Source organism: Lissotriton helveticus, chromosome 6 (assembly GCF_964261635.1).
Source record: "Lissotriton helveticus chromosome 6, aLisHel1.1, whole genome shotgun sequence".
Classification (NCBI taxonomy): domain Eukaryota; kingdom Metazoa; phylum Chordata; class Amphibia; order Caudata; family Salamandridae; genus Lissotriton; species Lissotriton helveticus.
In genome coordinates, this window is record NC_136067.1 from 1,251,738,495 (window position 1) to 1,251,759,410 (window position 20,916).

General features: G+C 40.3%; 1 protein-coding gene across 1 annotated transcript in view; it reads right to left on the reverse strand.

Moving 5' to 3' along the window:
* Window positions 1-423: 423 nt before the first annotated feature.
* Window positions 424-20,916, reverse strand: part of MYCT1 (MYC target 1) — a 347,388-nt gene continuing 326,895 nt past the window's right edge. The window contains exon 2 of the mRNA XM_078646962.1: window positions 424-2,020. Within this exon, the coding sequence (XP_078503088.1) occupies window positions 1,503-2,020 (518 nt within the window). The 3' untranslated portion in view covers window positions 424-1,502. The remainder of the gene's footprint in view (window positions 2,021-20,916) is intronic.

Consider the following 20,916-nt stretch of genomic DNA (forward strand, 5'->3'; position numbering starts at 1 on the left):
GCTAGAACAATACGAATTTGACCAGACTTGGTTGATATTTTGTACTGTATAATTTCTCTATAGCGCTTGAAACTATCACTTATCCAGGCCTCAACGCACTTTCCAGGATGCACCCAGATCTAATTGAGATAATCAGTAAACAACACCCATCAATTAACATGCAATGTTTGACGCAAGAGAGAATATGTGTTGTATAATTGCAGTAGCTTTACACAATATAAGGCTAGGGCTTGTGAAGGACATTTGTTTAGGTAAAGTAATGTGGAAGTTGTTTTGGGAAAGTAATGTGGAAGTTGTTTTTCCTACCAACACTTTTGAGTATACTTAGAAACATGAAGTTGCAGAACGCATGTGTCCAATCGATGTTTGCTTGACCTCCACCAGACAGCGGACACAATGGAAGAACAGAAACACAACACACCGTGTCATTGAGAAATATAAATGTAATTAGCACACTTGCAATATAAAAGAAGAGAACAAGTTAATAAAATATAAAAGAAACTGTGCTTCATACAATTAAAGTAACTTTTCTAGAACCGGAAATTAGAGAATCATACGTACAGGGAAACATCTCATTAGAGCGCTCTTGAAAATCTCATTGAAAAAGATCACATAATTATAAAACGGTGTACGAAATCAGAGAGAATATTGTCCAGTCTGCTCTACTGGTTCCTTTTGCACCCAAAATTCCTCAGAATATTCACATACGAATGGGAGACGTGGCGTAGAGCTACCTTGAGTCATGTCGAAAGAGGACTGATACAACCCTGCTATAAATGAAGCCCTTGAGAGCTGGTGGTGGCCAGGCCACAAATACAATGTCTCTTTTATAAACTAGGTTTCCTCATCTTTTATAAAATAGTATATGCCTTCAAAAATTCTTTCATAGCTAACAGACGTACTGTAAATAGGCAGTGTGATCTATCTTAAAATGTTTGCTAAATGACAGAATATGTGTAGGTTGAATACATTTTCTGGCACTTTTGACTCAGTGGAGTAGCAATTGTATAATGGGCCATGGTGCAAGCAATGTAACTTACCACCCAGCCCCCCCACCTACTGTTGCATAATAAAGTATAGCTGTAATGTGGATAAAATGGACCCCGTACAATGTCCTGGTGTGACTATAATACCCTAGTGTCCCTACAGCAAATGCATTAGTGATTGCTATGCCCTTGTCTAGACTGTAAATACTTTTCATGTTGAATACATTTCTTACATTTTGATTTTTTGTTCAGAAAATGCTAACAAATACTGTATCCAGCTAAGGAAGTTAGCTCTTTCCCTTAAAAATTAACTGGACCTGGCCTACTTCTGGTCACAATGGTATGAGGCACTACAGTCAGTCATAAATATCTGCATAGCAATACATTGTTTTCCTGCAGCATACTGTAAAATACTGCAAAGGGAGGCAAGTTCCTCTGGTCTAGTATGTTCATAGCCCATCTCTTGCACAATTTTCAGTGTACATTAAAAACAGGAATATTCCTTTATTTACTTAGTCAAGAATCTGGAAAAGCTCTTATAATGGATTCATAGGCAGGAGGCGGGGTTTGTGTTGAATGGCACACGCGGAGACTGTTATTCGACCAGTGGAATTCAGGTCGGTTTAGGCTAGTGTTATTTGCAGTGGGAGATGAATTGTTGCTGAGCGGAAGGGTTACAAGTTCACTTTCGGCCTCCACTGCTAAGGGAGGGCATTGCAAAAATGGGTGGAAAGTTGAGGCTCGGAAGCTTGATTTTCGGTTGAAAGAGTCACCTTGCTCTAGAGAAGCTTGCCTCTGAAAAGTGAGGCTGGCCAGGCTGAGGTTACTGCGGCGCTCTGAGCTGCTGTTGCGGTAGAAACCTCCTCTGTTAAGGGAATGGTTGTTGGATGAAGATCTTTGGCGCCGACCTGAGACTCCAGGGGAGATAGGGGCGCTGGCTCTACGACGTGACAAGCAAGTGAGAAAAGCAAAGATAACTGCTCCAATCAACAGTCCAACTCCAATTGAAACAGTAAAGGATAGAATAACACCCCCTGTAGGAAAGAAAAAGAACCAGCAATGTTAAAGCTGTTAATACATTGTGCCTAGATATCATAAACAACACAAATATCACACCCCTTCCCTTCTATTTGTGCGATGGAGTTATAATATACTTCATTGATATTGTTTAGGCAATTAGAGAATCAAAGAATGAAGTGTTTCACATTGTAGAGTGTATATATATATATATATATATATATATATATATATATATATATATATTCACTGAAAAAACCATAGGTTTTAAGGAAAGTTATAGTTAGTTGGACATTTCACTCGTACAAATTCCCCCGTTATAGTTAGTTCAGCTAACTATAACTCGCGCCCCCGCAATGCACCGCTGATGACGTCACATATCACATCACTCATGACATGATCAGTAACATCACTGATGACATCACTCATGACATCATCCAGTGACTGTGTGTTTCTGTCAAGTTTCAATATGTTTAATATATATAGGGAAAGGCGTATTGAAGAATGAGTGGGTGTATAAGTGTCTGAATGGATGATTTAGTAGGTGCGTGACTGAGTCTATAAGTGAGTGATTAAACGCATCTTACTGAATGCATGGGTTAGTGACTAAACTGTGTGAATGTCTTTATCCTTCTGTCTGTTGGTGTGTAAGCGGCTGCATGGGTTTGTGAACAGCTACATGAGTGTCTATATGAGTTATTGATTGGTTGCCCGAGTATCTGTATGCTTGCCAGAGTGTTTGTGTGGGTGGGGTGTGTGTGTGTCTCTGTGCATAGATGTGTGAGTGGGTGATTCACTGGGTGCATAGTTTCAAGAGTGCATCTGTGATGGACTGTATGGGTGGGTGAGTGTGTGTATGGGTGTGTTAGTGAGTGAATGTATATCTCAGTGGTACATGTGCGAGTAACTACATATGTGAAAGACAGTATATATGTGTATTAGAGTATATAAATGGTTATAAGTGTGTGATTATGAGAGTGGCTGTATGGATGAGTGTGTGCTTGTATCAGTTATTGTATAAGAGCATAAGAATGTACTAGTATTTGTATGAGTAATTGAGCTGGTGTGTGTATAACTGTATAGGTGAGTAAATGGCAGTGTGATTAATTATTTGCATGACTGACTAGGTGTGAGAGTACCTCTATGGATGTGTGGCGGTGTGTGAGTGTCTATATAGGTGTATGAGTGCATATGATAGCCCTGTACTGAGTGACCATAAGTATGAGTGACTGTACGGGTGAGTGAGTGGATGTGTAAAGCTAAGAATCAGTAAGTGGGTATGTAGTTATTTGCGTTGGAGTGTCTATGATTTTGAGAATGGCAGTCTGTAATTTAGAGTGGGTTTATCAAAGGTTATATTAGGTTGTGAGAAGATACATCAAATTATCACATGGATGATGTCATCAGTGATGTAATTTGAGATGTCATCAGTGACGTCATCAGTGATGTAACTGGCCATGTCATGAGTGATGTAATATGTGAAGTCATCAGTAGTGCATTGCGGGGCGCAAGTTATAGTTAGCTGAACTAACTATAACGGGGGAATTTCTCTGGTTTTGTACGAGTGAAATGTCCAACTAACTATAACTTTCCCTAAAACCTATTGTTTTTTCAGTGAATTTCTAAGTTTTTTTAAATGCTAATTTCAAACTATAACGTGCCTGAAACCTATGTTTTTTCAGTGAATTTCAAAGGTTTTTTAAATGCTAGTTTCTAACTATGCCTACAGAGGTAGGACATGTAAAGGAAGAAGAAAAAATGCCCAGAAAGAAGCAAAAGAAATGCAGAAAGAAGCAACAGAAGCCCACAAAGATGAAGAAAAGTGCAGGAAGAAGCAAGACATGTGCAGAAAGAACCAACAGAGGAGCAGAGGGAGGCCTTGTTGCAAAATCATTCTGTGCCTACAAATTTTTCAGACGGGTACTGATGGTAACTGACTCTGACTAACCAGGCCTAGAACCAGTGCTATGCTAATAGACACTTACAATGCAGTGAAAACACCTACATACACTATGGAACACTATGCATTGGGGTACCCCTGTTATTAGCATGACCTCCTCTGTAAGGCGGTAGTACATAATAGGGCAGGGTGATTAAAACTACCTCTAAGTCAGAGGTGCAGAAATATGCTACTTTAACTAGTTGTCGCGTTTCCAGAGTGGTGGAAAAAGGGTGCTGGGCTTCCAACCAACGCTCAAGAATTCCGCTGCGTAGGACTTACAGGAGGGATTCTTGGCCCCCAAACTCCCTCAGGGCTAAATTGGACTTCATCCTCCATCCTGTAGTCTGCCACAAGGCACGTTTGCAGAGTGTTAGAGAAAGAGGGCCATGGCTTCTGAACGTGTTTTAGCAATACCACTGTGTGGGACTTACTGGAGGTAACAAGAGGGGTAGTTGGCCCCCAAGGGCATCCTTGGGGGTGAACTTCCCAAACTATTACCTCCAGTCAGTCCCACACAGCAGCACTGGTAAGTACACGTAGCAGGCCATGCCCACTTTACCCACCACTCTACAAACACGCTCTCTGGCATGCTTTTGGATGGGGATTGAAGTTTCCTTCACAGCTGGGGGTCCATTAGGGGCCAACTAGCCTACCTTTTACCTCCAGTAAGCCCCACGCTATTGGACTGGTGAGAGGTAGACAAAGGCACCCCCTGGCATGTTGTAAGTTGGGGGATTAAGTCCTCTTGAATCCTGAGGGTCCCTGGGGTCCAACTAGCCCACCAGGTACCTCCAGTAAGCGCCACAGAGCTGCATTGCAGAGAGGTGTAAAAAGGGGAGTGACCTGGACCACCTCTCTGCAATGCAGCGCAGTGGCGCTTACTGGAAGCACCTGGTGGGCTAGTTGGCCCCAGGGGCCCTCAGAATTGAAAGGGAATTAATTCCCCAACTTAAGAGGCGCCACAGGAGGTGTTTGCACACATGTCAACTCAGGCCCACCTCCTCCCTTCATCACTGTGCAAACACGCCTGTGGCACGTTTTAAGTGTCAGGGTAAAGTTCCCTTGAATCCTAAGGGACTGTAGCTTCCAACTAGGTCACGAGGTACCTCCAGTAAGCATCTCAGAGCTGCGTTACAGAGAGGTGTAAAAAGGGATGTGGCCTGGAACACCTCTCTGCAACGCAGGCCTGTGGCGCTTAGTGGAGGTACCTGGTGGCTAGTTGGCCCACAGGGGCACTCAGGATTGAAGGGATATTAATTCCCCAAATTAAAACGCACCACAGGGCGTGTTTGCACAAATGCCACCTCAGGTCCTACCCCCTCCCTTAACCACTGTGCAAACCCGCCCGTGGCGCATTTTAAGTTGAGGGATAAAGTCCACTTGAATCCTGACGGTCCCTAGGGTCCAACTAGGCCACAAGGTACCTCCAGTAAGAGCCACAGAGCTGTGTTACAGAGAGGGGTAAAAAAGGGCCTTGGCCTGGACTACCTCTCTGCAATGCAGGCCTGTGGCGCTTAGTAGAGGTACCTGGTGGGCTAATTGCCCCCTAGGGACCCCCAGTATTGAAGAGGAATTAATTCTCCAACTTAAAACGCGCCCCAGGGTGCGTTTACAGAGTCTTGCTGTGAGGAAGCGGCGCCTCCGGCACAATTTCGTGTTTTTTTTAATTCTTTTTTTTGAAGAGGGTTGTGTGGCCCCCCGTCTTTTAACTTTTTTTGGGCCCTGAGGACCCCATCCCCCAGGGCCTGACCCCCTTTTAAAAAAATATATATATATTAATGGGAAGGGGGCTGCGTGGGCCCCCTTCCCGTGGCCAATTCCCTCCCCGGGAACCCCATCCCCCAGGGCATGGGTAAATTTTTTTTTTTATGGAGGAGGGCTGCGTGGCCCCCCTCTTGATGCCTCTATTGGGCCAGGGGACCCCATCCCCAGGGCCAGCCTTTTTTTGTTTTATTTTTGGGGAGGGGGCCACGTGGCCCTCCTCCCAGGCCACTTCTAGCCCTGGGGACCCCATCCCCCAGGGAAGGCCCTATCCGTTTGGGACCGTGGGGGGGAGCCCCAATATCCCCATGGTCCGGCCGGCTCCCCGCATTCTGCGTGAGCTGACATTACTTTTCCACATGGGGAGGCTGCTGACATGCAGCTCCTCTTGTGGCAAAGCAATCTGATTTGCTTCATTGAAGAGAGAGCAGGTTTCCCTGCTCTCGCTTCAATGAAGCAAAGCTGTTTGCAAGACGGGGCGGGAGTCGCACGGCTCCCGCCCTGTCATTGCAAACAGCAGTGTCCTGGGGTGGGCACAACGGGACACTTCAGGAGCCAGGGCCATCAACGGCTCCAGGAGGGGGGCCGCACAGCTCCCCTCCCACCTATTGACCAGCCGTGGGGAGGTGGTTGTCCTCGGGGGCTCGGGGGTCTGTAACGGACCCTCAAATTTTAATATTATGCCCTGGGGAGGAGGTGATCCCCAGGGCAGCGGGTGGCCATGTGCCCCCGCGATTATTATAAAGAAAAGCCCCGGGGGTAGTAATCATCGGAGCTTGGGGGGCCTTGGAGGCCCCCCACACATTAAAAATAAGAAGCTTCGGGAGGTGGCGGTCCCCAGGGCTGCGGGGGGCTGTGTGCCCCTCGCAAACATTTATTGAAAGCCCCAGGGCTGTGGGGGCCTCTCTGGGCCCCCGCAAATATATTATTGAATGCCCCCGGGACTTGGCCCACTAAGGGCTGGGTGCGCGAATCTTGCCTATTTTGTTTTATTAAAAAAAAAAATTATTTGGCCCTAGGGGTCCTAGTGGGACCCCCTGAGCAGGCCTAGGGGGTCAGGGTGTTTCTACCCAGCCCCCTTTTCTTTTTTTTCAGCTTTCTTTCCCTATTTTCTTGTGCCTCTGCTACCGAGGCACAAGATGTCAGCCAACACTTTCTGGTTTGGAGTGTTGACAGCCAACTAGAATAAAGCTTCTGGTCGGGAGGGTCAGCGGATCCACCGCGCCTCTATATATCAAAACTTTTATTTTATTGATTTTCTCAGCAACTACTGATCGGATTTACAGCATTAAAAAAAAAAAGGACGCTTTCTAAACCAAGCACTAACTTTTTGCCAATTTAGGTTTTATTCCGTTCAGCAGTTCGAGCAGTAGTCGTGTCTAAAGTTTCCTATGGGAAAATCATTTTCCGACCTCTTTTTTTTTTTAATATCTCAGGAATTACCGAACGGATTTACACCATTTAACAAAAAGAGTTCTTTCTGAAACAAGGGTTACCTTTTTGCCAAATTTGGTGTAATTCCGTTCAGCAGTTCGGGCTGTAGCAGTGTCTAAAGTTTCCTATGGAAAATAACATAGACAAAACATTTTTGGGACCCCCTTTTTTCTCAGCCCCCGCTTACCGAATCAACCCAAAACTTTCAGGATAGGAGCTGACAGGAGCGCCCCACAAGTTTAAAAAATGTCTTCATGATTCGTCATCCGGCGTCAAAGTTATTGGGAAAACAAAAAATGCTTTTCCTATGGAAACTAGGTCCTATATACAATTACATATTTCTGCTCCTGCGAGTCTTGTTGACATGATGTCTGGTTCGGTGAATGATGTTACGTTTAAAGTGACCGGTGCATAGTGAAAAAGTGCAAATTACATAAACATCGACATAGATGACATATACTCATTTGTAGTCTTTCTTTCTTTTGCCTAAAACAGCTCAGAATTTATAATAATAATGAATTAAAATAGTTGTCCGTGGTCAACTGAGTTTCTGGTGGACACCACCTTATATGTGATGTGATTGGTTCCACATTTGCTTTTTTTATCACAGAACTCGAAGTGCTATGTGCTAAAGTGCTGAATTGATTTTTATTGTTAAAACCATCTATAAAATCTAATTCATGGTTAAAAAATCATTTACTAAAATGTTTTCTGTCTTAACCATAACTAATATACACATGATTGTCAAGGGAAACATCCTTTACAACGAAACATTTACAACGCAGTGCTTTTACAATGCAGGTTTTACAACGAAAACCATTCACAACGCATTGCGCTGGAGGGCGCTCTAGGATAGGGAATAGATTTAATTTACTATCCAACACCTTCCCTAGTGTCCACGGGGACTGGAGTTGGAATAGTAAACTAAACTATTCACTATCCAGCACCCCAAAGCGCTATGCGTGTAAAGGTTTGCGTTGTAAAAACTGCGTTGTAACAGTATGCGTGGTAAAAGCATGCGTTGTAACGTCATACATCCGATTGTCAATTATATTGTGTTTGACGGCTGGCACTATATTCTTGGTATAAGTACCCTAGCTCATTCATCTTTGTTCAGTGCTTTCAGAATAGCTGGATACATCCTTCTATCATTTGGGGAATTTCTTTATGTGGCTATCTCTTATAGTATTTGCGGGACTACAATTTACTCATTTGGCTCTATTATAGGCATGTATACAGGTCTTCCGATGTATTTAAACCAGCTGGCCATCTGGAATCTAGTTCCAATATGTAGCGAGATTCTAACTTCCTAAGTTTTGCGTCTCTGTTTCCTCCTCTTCTGCTGGGTGGTACAGAATCTATCAGGAAGTATTTCAACCTCTCTGTTTTTGATCCATGTTTGTCCTTGAAATGTTTGGCCACAGGGTATGTATTATCCTGATTCTGTATGGCTCTTAGGTGCTGAAGCATCCAATTGTGTGCTTGCAGTATAGTGCTTCCAATATACTGCAAGTTACAAGGACATTGGAGGACATAAATAGCATAATCTGTTTCCCATGTCATGGCCTTGCTGATCGTGTGTTCTTTGCCACCAAAGGGGGTATGGTAAGAACCCTTGTTGATCCGAAGCTGACACGCCTTGCATGTTTTACATTTAAAGAACCCCTTATGGGTGCTTAGCCAATTGGTGTTTTCCAATATCTCAGGGCTCGTCTTCACCAAACTATCTCTCATAGAGAGAAGGACACTTTGTTGGGTAACGTATGTCCTATCACCGGATCGTTGAGTACTAGTGGCCAGTTCTGTCTGATTATGGACCATATACTCTCCTCCTGTTTGCTATATCAGATTATAATTCTAAATTCCTTGTTTGATTTTAATGTTGGATTATCCTTAGCCCTTTTCAGATTTTCTACTAGAATTTTGTTGTTCTCCTTGAGTAGCTCAGCTCTGTCTACCATCATGGATTTCTCAATGGCTCTCATGGTTTTCATGGTATATCCACGCTCCCTGAATCTTAGTATACTACCTTGTGGTGCCTCCTCTAGGTCCTCATCCCTACTGGTAATTCTTCAGAATCTCAGCATCTCGCCATAGGGTATACTGTCTACTAAATGTCTGGGATGAGAACTGCTGGCATGTAGTATAGAATTGCCAGCAGTCTCCTTCGGATGTAGCCTGGTCTCCAATCTGTTATTGAGTACATAAACTTGTATGTCCAAGAAATTTACAGACTCATGTCTGTTATTAGCTGTAAAGTGTACGTTGATCTCATTGATGTTTGGTAGATTGTCAAATTCTGTAGCTGTTTCTTTAGTACCTTGTCATACCACAAATAAACCGTCAATAAATATAAGCCAGTTTTACATTGTTTTTGACATGTTCCTTATGCACCTGCCGAGTACCAGCTCCTCCAACCAGTCCATGTGAAGACAAGCGTAGCTGGGGTATATGCTGGCACCTATGGTTACTCCCCATGTTTGCTGGTATAGGGTATTATTGAACATAAACAAATGATTGTTTAGACACATCTTGACCATTTCGATCAGCATTTTGTTGTGTTGTATGTACTGTGTTGGTTTCCTGTTTAGATACAATGTTAATGCATCTACCCCATCCCTGTGATTTATGCTAGTGTACAGGGAACTCACATCTAGAGCCATAAGAATGTATGAATCATCCCATTCAAAGTTATCACGTTTGCATGGAAAATCCCAAGTGTCCTTGATATAAGATGGCAATGCTTTCACATACTCTTGTAAGAAATGATTTTCAAGAACTTGTGTTCTTGTATATTAAGCAGACCATACCCTTTCCAAATCAGCGATTTCCTATTGAACTCGTTGTACATGATTTTAAGATTGGCCACAGTGCTCTTGACATAGCAATCTCTATCGTTCATTTGGAGATATGCCCCTTTCAAAGATTCAGACTTTGTCCATATCACTATGTTCCCCGCTTTGTACTAATTGCGTATGATAATATTTTTTAGTTGGCAATGTATTCATCAATATACAATATTGGTGATTTGTCCTGTTATAATTTTATTTTGTCGGGCAAACTTTGTGATTAAGCGTTTTAATTTGGGCTGTCACTTGTTCGCTGAATATGTTGGTGGCATCACGGGGGATATTGGGTTGAATGTTGATTTTGGATCAAACGTTGTATGTCCTCTAATTGTATTCATGGCCTAATTCTCCTGAGTCCTTTCAGTATCATCCCTTGCTACATTTGTTATCCTTGCTCCTGATATGTTGCTACTTTGGTCTTCACACATTAGCTGTAGCAAAAAAAACACTGGATTTATGCCCAGATCTCTGTACTGGGGTGAATGTATGACATTGTTCTGCATTCTGTCCATCAATTGTTCTTTTTGCATTTGTCACCCCGAGTGGGACGGGTATGCTCAGACATGAGTCCCGTGCTCTCCATGCCACTGGAGCAAGCTATCCTGGCTGATTAGGGTAGAAAGCCAGAACCCGATCCTAGGATGCTTGTTTCCAGTCCAGGGAGGACCTGGCCTGGCAGTTCGGCCTGGACTGTTCCCATTGGGAGCAGGGTCACAACTGATTTGCATATGGCTGGGTCCAAACTGGAATGGCATGTGAGCAAAAAAACGATGGATTTAGGCCCAGATCTCTGTACTGGGCTGAATGTATGATATTGTTTTGCATTCTGTCCATCAATTGTTCTTTTTGCATTGCTCCTGTAGTTGTGGCATGTCAGACATGGAAAGGTTCATGGTGGATATGGCCCCCACTATTGTTGCCTGTATATTGATGTTGTCTTGTTTGTCCTTGAGTTGATAGAACTTTTTCAATTTCAACTTTCTCACACTTTTGTAAATGTCCATACGCGTATTGGTGTAGTCAAAGTTTTTGGCAGGGCAAAAAGATAGTCCAAGGCTTAATATACTCTCCTCTGTTTTGGATATAGCGATGCTAGCCAAATTCATGATGGTTCTTGGCTGTATGTTTCCTAATTCTGCTTCCATCTGCCTGTTGTTGACCTGTTGGTTTTTGTTGCGCCTCTTCCTCGCTTTCCTCCTCACCCTGTGTTTCACATTGTTGGTTGCGCTGCATTCCCTTTTGGTTGTTGTTGCTTTCGGGGACGGAGGGTGTGCCTCCTGTCTTGGCATAAAAAATGTATTTCTTCTCCCAGCGATAGTTTTTGCTTTACTTGACCCTCTCTTTGGCCTTGAAAGTTTGATTCTGTCTCGCTTTCAACAGCAGAACTCATATATGACGTAGAGGTATTGTCGTCCCTCTCTGCATTGTGTGAGGTACTGGCCATTGGTACTTCCCTAGGTTTCAACTTGGATGTCCGTAGTGTATCATACTTCTTGGCAAATGTGAATACTTGACCCGACTCATAATCAATTTCGTCCCTATGGAACTTAAATGTCTTAAGTTCCTTGATTTTTTTCTTCTTCTTTCTTGTGTCTGGCTTACATTTCCTGGCACAGTTTATTTATTTCTTCAATTTGTCCTAATACTTCTGTTTCCTCATTCAATTTATCTATATCTTTGAGGAGTTCCCCAGTATCAATATCTGCATACTTAGTTAAAATAAGACCAGTCTTTTCGATGAGTCGAGGTTGCTCTAGGCCCATTTGTGCATCAAGTCGGGGTTTGGTGTTTCATAGCTCGGAGCTATGAGCATCTGGAGTCCGCGTGGAATTCTTCACACATCTATATATCGCTGGAGTGATCTGGATTCCCACCACTTAGCCTGTTCCTGGCATATAGCTTTTTCTAATTTCTTAATTTTTGTCTTTTAAGTTTTTTGATTCTGTGAAGGATCACAGCACCATGCTCAGAAGGTATTCAAAAACGTGTACTTTTATTTAAACCACAGTGCAATCACAAAATGGTAGAGGACTATCTACGCGTTTCGGCTCCCAACCTTCTACTGGACCATTGAGTCCCAGAGCCTAGAATGTCTAATTTAAGTGGTCAGTGCATTTTCCCACATTTCTTTCTATTAGAAAAAAGACGAGGCTTGCGTCAATCCTGACTAAAAAATTGTGCAAACTATTTACAAGCAATTTCAATTCTGGCTGGAACAGTAACATATAAATTCATATAGCAATGTGCAAAAAGTGCAAGGGTTTAAAAAAAGTGAGTAAAAGTTTTCGGGGACATTTTTGAACATCGTAAAAAGTTGTTGTCTTTTTCATTCTGAGACCACATGACATAAATTGTGAAGTACATTATTATTTTGTGCTAGATACAAGAACCAAGAGGTCAGATTACTCTTCAATGGATTTCTCCTTCTAAAAAAATCTGTTTTTCTGCCAACAAGCCAAATTTAAAAGAATGGAAGAGAAATCATTAAAAAAATATTATTAATTTTCAATTATTAAAGTGGCTAGTGCACGTGTTATGATATTCACTTTTGCAAACAGTGATTTTGCAAAGTACATTCTTCATAATAATCACTATGCCATCTCGGTTCCTATTTCATGGATTACTCTGGATAACATGAAATATAAAGTACATTATTACTTTTGTTTGTGCTAAAAATAAGAGCCAAGAAATCAGATTGCTTTTTAGATAGATTTCTCTTTCCTAAACATCAGTTTTTCTGCCAACAAACTAAACTTAAAAGGAAGAGAAATCATGAAAACATTAATTTACCATTATTAAAGTGGCTAGTGCATATGCTGTAGCGTTCACTTTTGCGGACAGTGACTTGTAAAGTACATTCTGCATAATTACCACTATACCATCTTGGATCTTAGTTCATGTGTTACTCTAGATTCCATTATTAAAAAGACAACATAGTTACTGCAATTGGTTTTGAAACAAGTCATAACACAATGTTTCATTGGGAGATGGCAATATCCAAAATATTCTCTTCTTATCTGTTTTTTATTAGTGCCCCGATGGTACTACTGCTATTGAATTTGAGCTTTATAATTTTTTTTCAATCTTCTAAGTTGACCCATGATCAGTATTAGAGAGTCCAGCCAATCTAGAGATGGAATACAGAAAGGTCTATGATTTCCTTGATGGAGATGGAGTTGGATTTACGAATATGAGTTTTACAAGTTTTAACCTTGTTCAGTTTTCTTGATTATTTATCATGTTTTTATCAATTCATATTGTTATTGCAGATGGATGTGAAGGTCTGCATCCAAGTTGTGGCCAAACAATTTTTCAGTGCCAATTTCTAGAATTAATCCTGATTCTGCTTTTCGTAAATCCAAAGTTCTATCCCCAGCTCTTTCATTAGATTTCACAATTTTAATCCCACAGTATTTCGGATGTTGACAATCACTCAAGTGAAAATCCTGAAAATGTTTAGCCATGGGATAAGTGAAATCTTTATTTCTGATGGCATGTAAGTGTGGTAGGACTCTCAGTTTTAATTTATTGATAGTGCTTCCTACATATATATATATATATATATATATATATATATATTACCTACTGGCGGTCGCCAGTAGGTATATATAGTTAGAATTTTCAAAAATCCCATAGAGAAAAAATCCTATGTCTAATAACTTTGGCGTTTGTGGACGGAATTGGCTGAAATTTTCAGGACAATGGAACATCTTGTTTCTGAGCAGCCCCTGAAAATTTGGGGGGGTTTCGTCAAGGGGGGGCCGAGAAAAAAGGGGGGTCCCAAAACGCGTTTTTCCCATGTTAATTTCCATAGGGCGGTTGGCCTCACTTTTAGCCGGAACGGCTGAATGGATTTCCACCAAACTTGGCAAAATTGTAGGGACTGGTAGCCCGATGTGCCTTTGCTAGGTCTCAATATATGTGCTCCAGTACATTTTGAGAAATTAACGTTCAAAAAAATATATATATCTGTAAGCGAGCTCCGGGCAGCGCCCCGGTTCGCGTACTTGACGCGTAACAGAACTTCGCGAAGCGAAGCTGATTGGCTCTCCGGTGTCTGTCAACATTCTAAACAGTCTGGAGCGGCCGCCATCTTGTCTCTCGGTAGGATCGAGAGACAAGAGGAGGCCAAAACAAAGGGGGAAATGACCATAAGGGGGCATAGTAGATCCTCCCTGACCCCCTAGGTTTGATGTGGAGGCTTTAAAAGGGCCCCGCGGGGCAAAACATTTTTTTTTTTTTTTTTTTGCGTGGGTAGCGCCCGGTACGCGCACCGGGAAGCGGTCCGGGGAGCGTACTATAAGGAAAAAAGAATGATAGACTATGATATTTTGAAATATTGTATGTTTATTGATTGTTCTTTTTGTTGTTTTTTTTTTTGTTTTTTTTGTTTTTTTTGTTATTTAAGTAGCAGTATTTATGATTATTAAATATAAATTTATTTTTGGAATTGTGCACAGTATACTATAAGTCTGACTTTACATTATAATCAATTTGGTACTAGTTTATGAATTACATATAAAAATGATTAAAGACTCAAACAATTTTTTAATATTAAATATAATTTTATTTTTCTGATTCTTTTTCAAAATTTAATAGAACGTCTAACATTTGACTGTCCGATATGTCCTCTTGTTGAGTGAACATAACTTCCCACATTTGACCGTCATCATAATGAAGTAAATGATCCACAGATTCTACACATTGTAGAAGTTCATGGTCTCGTGATTCATCCATGAATTCCAAGTCAATGGGTTCAATTATTTCCTCATTGTTCATGTCTAGGACAATTTCAAAGGAAACGTTCTGTTCTCCTTGCATTTTTGTGCTGAAATTTGAATAAAAAATAAATATTTCAGTAGAGATAGGGCACTGTTGGGTTTAAGTTCAGACAGGTACGTTTGAGGCATGAAGTAGTACTATTAAAAAGTGCCTGTGAGAAAGCCTATGTAAATTCATAATAATACCACAGAAACCTAAATCAATCCATAATTATAATAAACAAGCCTTTCTCAATGTCTAACTCTTACAGAGGGATAGTATATAACTATCTGAAAATGTTTTCAAATTTATAAAATAATATCTTACCTTTTAAAAACAAGTTTAAGTTGTGAGTGAAAATGATCTTGCAATGTAGTTCAGGAAGTAGTAGTCAAAATGGCTGTGTTTTTCTCTCTTTTTTTATATATATTCAGGTACATAACCAATCAAATGTCAGGTAAAAAAAGTAGAAAATGAAAGTAACATTTTAATTGGTTGTCAATTCCAACACTTCAGATGTGTTTTGTGAAGTAATTTACCTCAGGGTATTTAGAGAGGTCTACAGGCTAAATGGCTAAATGGAATTCCAAACAAATGTGTGAAAATGGTAGGGATTGGTATGTAGTATGAGCTAATCTATATTTGGTGAAAGTGTCTCCAGGGTTTCTTCTGTAAATTACTTTCCCACCTTTTTTAATGGAGCGCTTCCCGGTGAGCGCCCCGGTACGCGACCGGCAGCGTTACGGGAGTCCACCATTTTGTGTTTCGGTCGAATTAAGATACAAGATGGAGGGCAAATAATGTTCAGAATGGGTAGAAGGGGGCACGGTAGACGTATTTTGACCCCCTAGGTTTTCTGAGGGTGGCTGAGGAGGCCCATATGTGTGAAAAAAAATCATTTTTTTTAAAAATTTCGCGCGGTTAGCTTCCGGTTCGCGTACCGGGTAGCGCTCCGGGGAGCGTACTTTGTTGAAAATTAGTGAAAAAAGTTAGAGTAAAATAATAATTGTGAGTGATCAGATGTAGGGTAGCTCTGAGAAGAGCTTTTGGGTTTATGGTACATTTAGGTACTTATAAGTAGGTACCAATGCACATTTTTAAATTCAGAATGAAAATTCTGTTCCCTTCATCTGAGAAGTGAACTCCATCTCCTCTGCAGATATCTTGCATGTAGTAAGGTAAGTTATTGTTGTAGATGGAGCCTATTCCATGGTCTCTCGTGTAAGCTGAAACAGATTTGTTTACATGCTTCCTCGATTTCTCAATTTGTGGACAAAATTGGTTCGACCACCTCCATTTCTGTCTTTGGCATATATTTGAATATACCAAGGCAGTTTGAGGAAAAAGTGCCATCAATTGCTCAAAGGTGTCCTTTAAGAGCATTTCCAGACCTACCCCAGTCAAAGTGCCCAAGTCATTTCCTCCACAGTGCACAATTAACAGGTCAGGTTTAGGCAAATGCATAAAGGTTTTCACCAATGGTATCAATTGGTGACATTTTAATCCTCTGTGGCCAAACCACTTAATTTCCACATCTTGTAAATTGAGGTTAGGTAAATTTCTGTTATCAGCATACCTCTGAGCCCAGTAGATGTAACTATGTCCAACAATCCAGACAGAAAACATGGTGAGAGGAGGTTCTGCTGCAGTCAGATGAAGTGTGGCAATGAAATGGGAGTTGAAAAAATAAGAGTTTAAAATGAAAATAACTGTGGAGTTTCTGTGTTAATGAAGCAGTAGCAGTGATTGGTGGATTTTGATTGCTGAAAACAGAAAGTTAGGGTGCATGGATGAGTTCTTTGAAACATGTAATTTGAATGGTCAAAAAAAAATCATTTTATGAAAGATTGCACTGGATATGCAGGTGTACTGAGAGTTCAGAGTTCAATTGAAACATTGTTGTGTGAACTTGCAAACATGAGAGGTCTTTCAGGAGGTGGTTGCTATGCAAAAAAGGCAGAAAGGGTGGAGGGGGGAAGGGTGTTGATTTGAAAAAAGTGAGGGAAGAGTTTTGGTTGGGTGACATGAGAGATATGTGTGATGAATTACAGCTTTTCTGTGCTTTTTATAGCTGCAGACTCTGGAGTGCATACCTTTTGCTCTGCTAAAGACAATTTGGTGTGTTTCTGAGACTGTTTTGAAACTCATAAAGTATTTGCTAAGGTGAGAAAAGATTAATTTAATTTAGATAGAGAATAGTATGGTTTAGGGAGAACATTATGAAGAAAGTTGTGTATTTAAAATTTTGATTTGTGTCAAGTGTTTTACAAATAGATTTTGTTTCTTTGTGTTACATAGCAATGTTAAAAGTGACGCTAAAATAGTGCAAGGGTCTTACAAAAATGCTTTCATGTGTCTTAGGGTATTTTAACTCACTTCCTCATGAATGTAGGTATATAATTGATTTAGATGTTGTGTTTAAAAACGATTTAAGAAAACAATTAGGTTTCTGGATATGTACTGCTAGAGATTCATAGGTTGCTTGGGGCATATTTATAAGGCCTTTGAGTCTCTCTGATGTTATTTTTTACATTTTAATTTAAGACCTTTCTCTGTGGTGCAAGGTCCTTCTAAATATGCCCCCATCTGTGCTTGGCAAATTTTGATTTTAATTCTTTGACTAACATAGCCATGTTAAAAGTGACCCAAAAATGTTGCAAGGGCCTTAAGAAAAACGCTTTCATGTGTCTTAGGGCATTTTAAGTCACTTCCCGATGAATGTAGGTTTATAATTGATTTAGATGATGTGTTTAAAAACGATTTTTGAAATCAATTAGGTTTCTTGATATGTAATGCTAGAGCTTCATAGGTTGCTTGGGGCATATTTATAAGGCCTTTGTGTCTCTCTGATGTTATTTTTCCCATTTTAATTTAAGACCTTTCCCTGTGGTGCAAGGTCCTTGTAAATGCGCCCCCATCTGTGTTTGGCAAATTTAGATCTTGATTATTTGACTTACATAGCCATGTTAAAAGTGATCTAAAAATGGAGCAAGGGCTTAAAAAAAACGCTTTCATGTGTCTTAGGGCATTTTAAGTCACTTCCTGATGAATGTAGGTATATAATTGATTTAGATGATGTGTTTAAAAACGATTTTTGAAATCAATTAGGTTTCTTGATATGTAATGCTAGAGCTTCATAGGTTGCTTGGGGCATATTTATAAGGCCTTTGAGTCTCTCTGATGTTATTTTTCCCATTTTAATTTAAGACCTTTCCCTGTGGTGCAAGGTCCTTGTAAATATGCCCCCATGTTTGCTTGGCAAATTTAGATTTTGATTATTTGACTTACATAGCCATGTTCCATACAGTTCAAGAGTGAAGTGGACATGACTTACTTCATTGGTAGGCCTTCACATGTATTATCTCCTCTGTACTCTTCAACAAGCGTAAATTTCATCTGCAACCCTGAGTAGGCCTCACCTTAAACAAACCTCTGGATAGGCCACACCTTATCGTCATCCTGAATCAATCATTTAAAATGTTAGGGACAGATTTATGATAGGTGTATGCCTCTTTTGCGTCACTGTGCGTCACTTTTGTGACGTAGCGGCGGTGCAAAAGATTTGCTATGTGGCGACATATTTACAACTTGATGCATCTAGGCAGATGTGTCATGCTGTAAAGTCCTGTGCCACATGAAACCTGCGTCAGTTTTCATATAGGTGTTTTGTTGCAAGGTATGCATTAATTTGCATGAAAGCCCTGTAAAACTAACACAGTGAAATTTAGAAGATTTCACTGAGTCAGCTTTATAGCATTGCTATATCAAATCCTTACGCCTGTTTGAAACAGGCATAAGAAGTGAGGCACCATGCAATGTGAGGCTTCCTCCTGTGCATTGCAGTAGACATGTCGCGCTTATGACGTGATTCCTGCAATGTGCTGCTTTTGCGGCACAGATGCGTGACGCATCTGTGCTGTTTTTGCTCAATGGTGCTCCACATTGTAAATGCGGCACACTATGGGTGGCAGAGCAGCGGTGCACATTAACTGGTGCATCCGTGGGGATGCGCCAGTTAACATAAATCTGCCCCTTTACATTTAAGTATGAGCAGGGGACACAGAGTCGGTGAGGGTTATCCAAGGTTAAGAAGAGATGAGTCCTGTTCACTGAAAACTTGGACATAGGCCTCACCTCCTCAGCATCACTGGACATGGCTAAATAATAGCTGCAAAATGTTACTCTTGTTAAACAATTTTACTATTATAGTCTCTGAGATTTGTCTCTTACTCTGCAACATCTCATTGTTGTTCTCTTTCTTTAAAGATAACGACAACATCAAGCATGAGTGATAATGATCAATCTGTTGATCTCGACATTATCATTGAAATTGTGATTGAAACATCAGTGGAAGTAGATCCCTTGGATGATTTAAATCCTGAGGATGATGAAGAACATGATGAGGATGCCGATTTGTCAGAATTGTATGACATAGGGTGGGAAGCTGACCTGCTTGAGCCTATGGAACTATAAACATTTATTTTTAAAATTTACAATAAATGAAAAGTAAAAATGTAAACCGTTTCATTTAAAATTAAACACACCTTCAAAAACAGGTTATGTGTAGTGTCTTCAATAAAATATTAAAATATGCTCATAAAATTAGATCAGATTCACATATAAAACAGCACAGGTAAAATGTAGAAGCATTCCATTTCTTTTCTGCTATTTGTGTATTCTAAATTTGCCAAAGCACTAAAAAATATTCTATGTAAAAATGTCAATTAGTGTGTTAAGTTTTTGATGACTGTTATTGATTTACTGTTTGGTAATAGTGGTTAATAACATTTTTTATTATATTTTACCACAGATTCAACTGCAGATCATTTCAAATTTTGAGAATGCCGTCTAAGGATAGAATCAGAAAGGCTACAAAACGTCAAAGACAGCAGGATCATCAATTAATGCAGCAGTCCTCTACAATAAAAAATCGTCAAGTCACCAAGAAAGCACCGGGTAAGACCACGAAATCATTCATAAGAAACATTTGTAAAAAAAAAAGTAGTACTACAGAAAATGTTTTAGTCCAGAAAAAGAGAAGCAATTTAAACGGAAAGGAAAGGCCAATCAAAAATGTTACTGCTAGAGCAAGAGATAACTCTGTGCATGATCGTAGAAGGAAACAACAGTTTAGGGACATTCGTAAACGAATGTTCCGCAACAGGATAATTGGCAATTTGTTAAAAAATATTAAGAAAGGTCAACAGAAAGTGTTTTTTTATAAGAGAAAAAAAAAGGTGAGAAAGTTATTGATCAGGCATTCGAAATTAAACGAAAGTTATTTATTTTGATAATCAATAGAATTAGGAAGCTAAACAAGCAATTTATGATTTCAAAACAAATAGTAGATGGAAGAGAACAGTTAATCGTAGTAATTTTTGTGAAGTTTTTTCAGGAGAATGGATGCATAGTTCAAGTTGTGAGGCATTTTTTAATGAGGAGAGTTATTTCCAGGATAATGATTTGGTGCATACAGTTGACACCAATGGTCGAGCTTATGAGGTGAAAGATGGTTGTCCAGTTGAAAAAGAAAAACTTGTGACAACAGAGACAGAAGAGGTGTTAGGTAATGAGGTTTTAGGAAGACGTCCTAAGGGACCTGTGTACACCTGGAAGTGTAGTAGTATTTGCAGTGTGCGACAGGATTCCATCAATTTGCTTTGTGATTTTGTACGGACATTTAATAAGAAAAGTTTGAAGCAGAAAATGAAGTTGTTGCAAGAATTAGATCCTTGCAGAGTGAGAGAAGTGACAGGTTTGCATGGTCATTCACTGGCTTGTCTTTCCAGGAGAGTATGCCAGAGTGTTTTTCATCATTTCAGGATGCTAGCAGTGCATCATAATAAAGTGAGGAAATTAGTTAGAATGTTGTATTATGCTAAGAGTCCAGCAGTTATGCTTAAACAATTATGCGCTGCTCTTTTGCATGGTTCTGAAATAGATGTGAAGAATATGTGTGAAGAAATTGAGTTTTGTTACTTTGGAAGTAAAGAGGAGAATGTTGAAATTGACCCAGAAGAAGAGGGTAATGTGGAAGATAGTGTACAGGTTTCCAGTACAGATAATTTTCAGAAGGAAATTGCCACGTTTCAGGTGAAATCAAGTGAGAGGCCTAATTTCACTTGTGTGTGTTGTCGACGCACTTATTATAAGAATCAGACTAAGT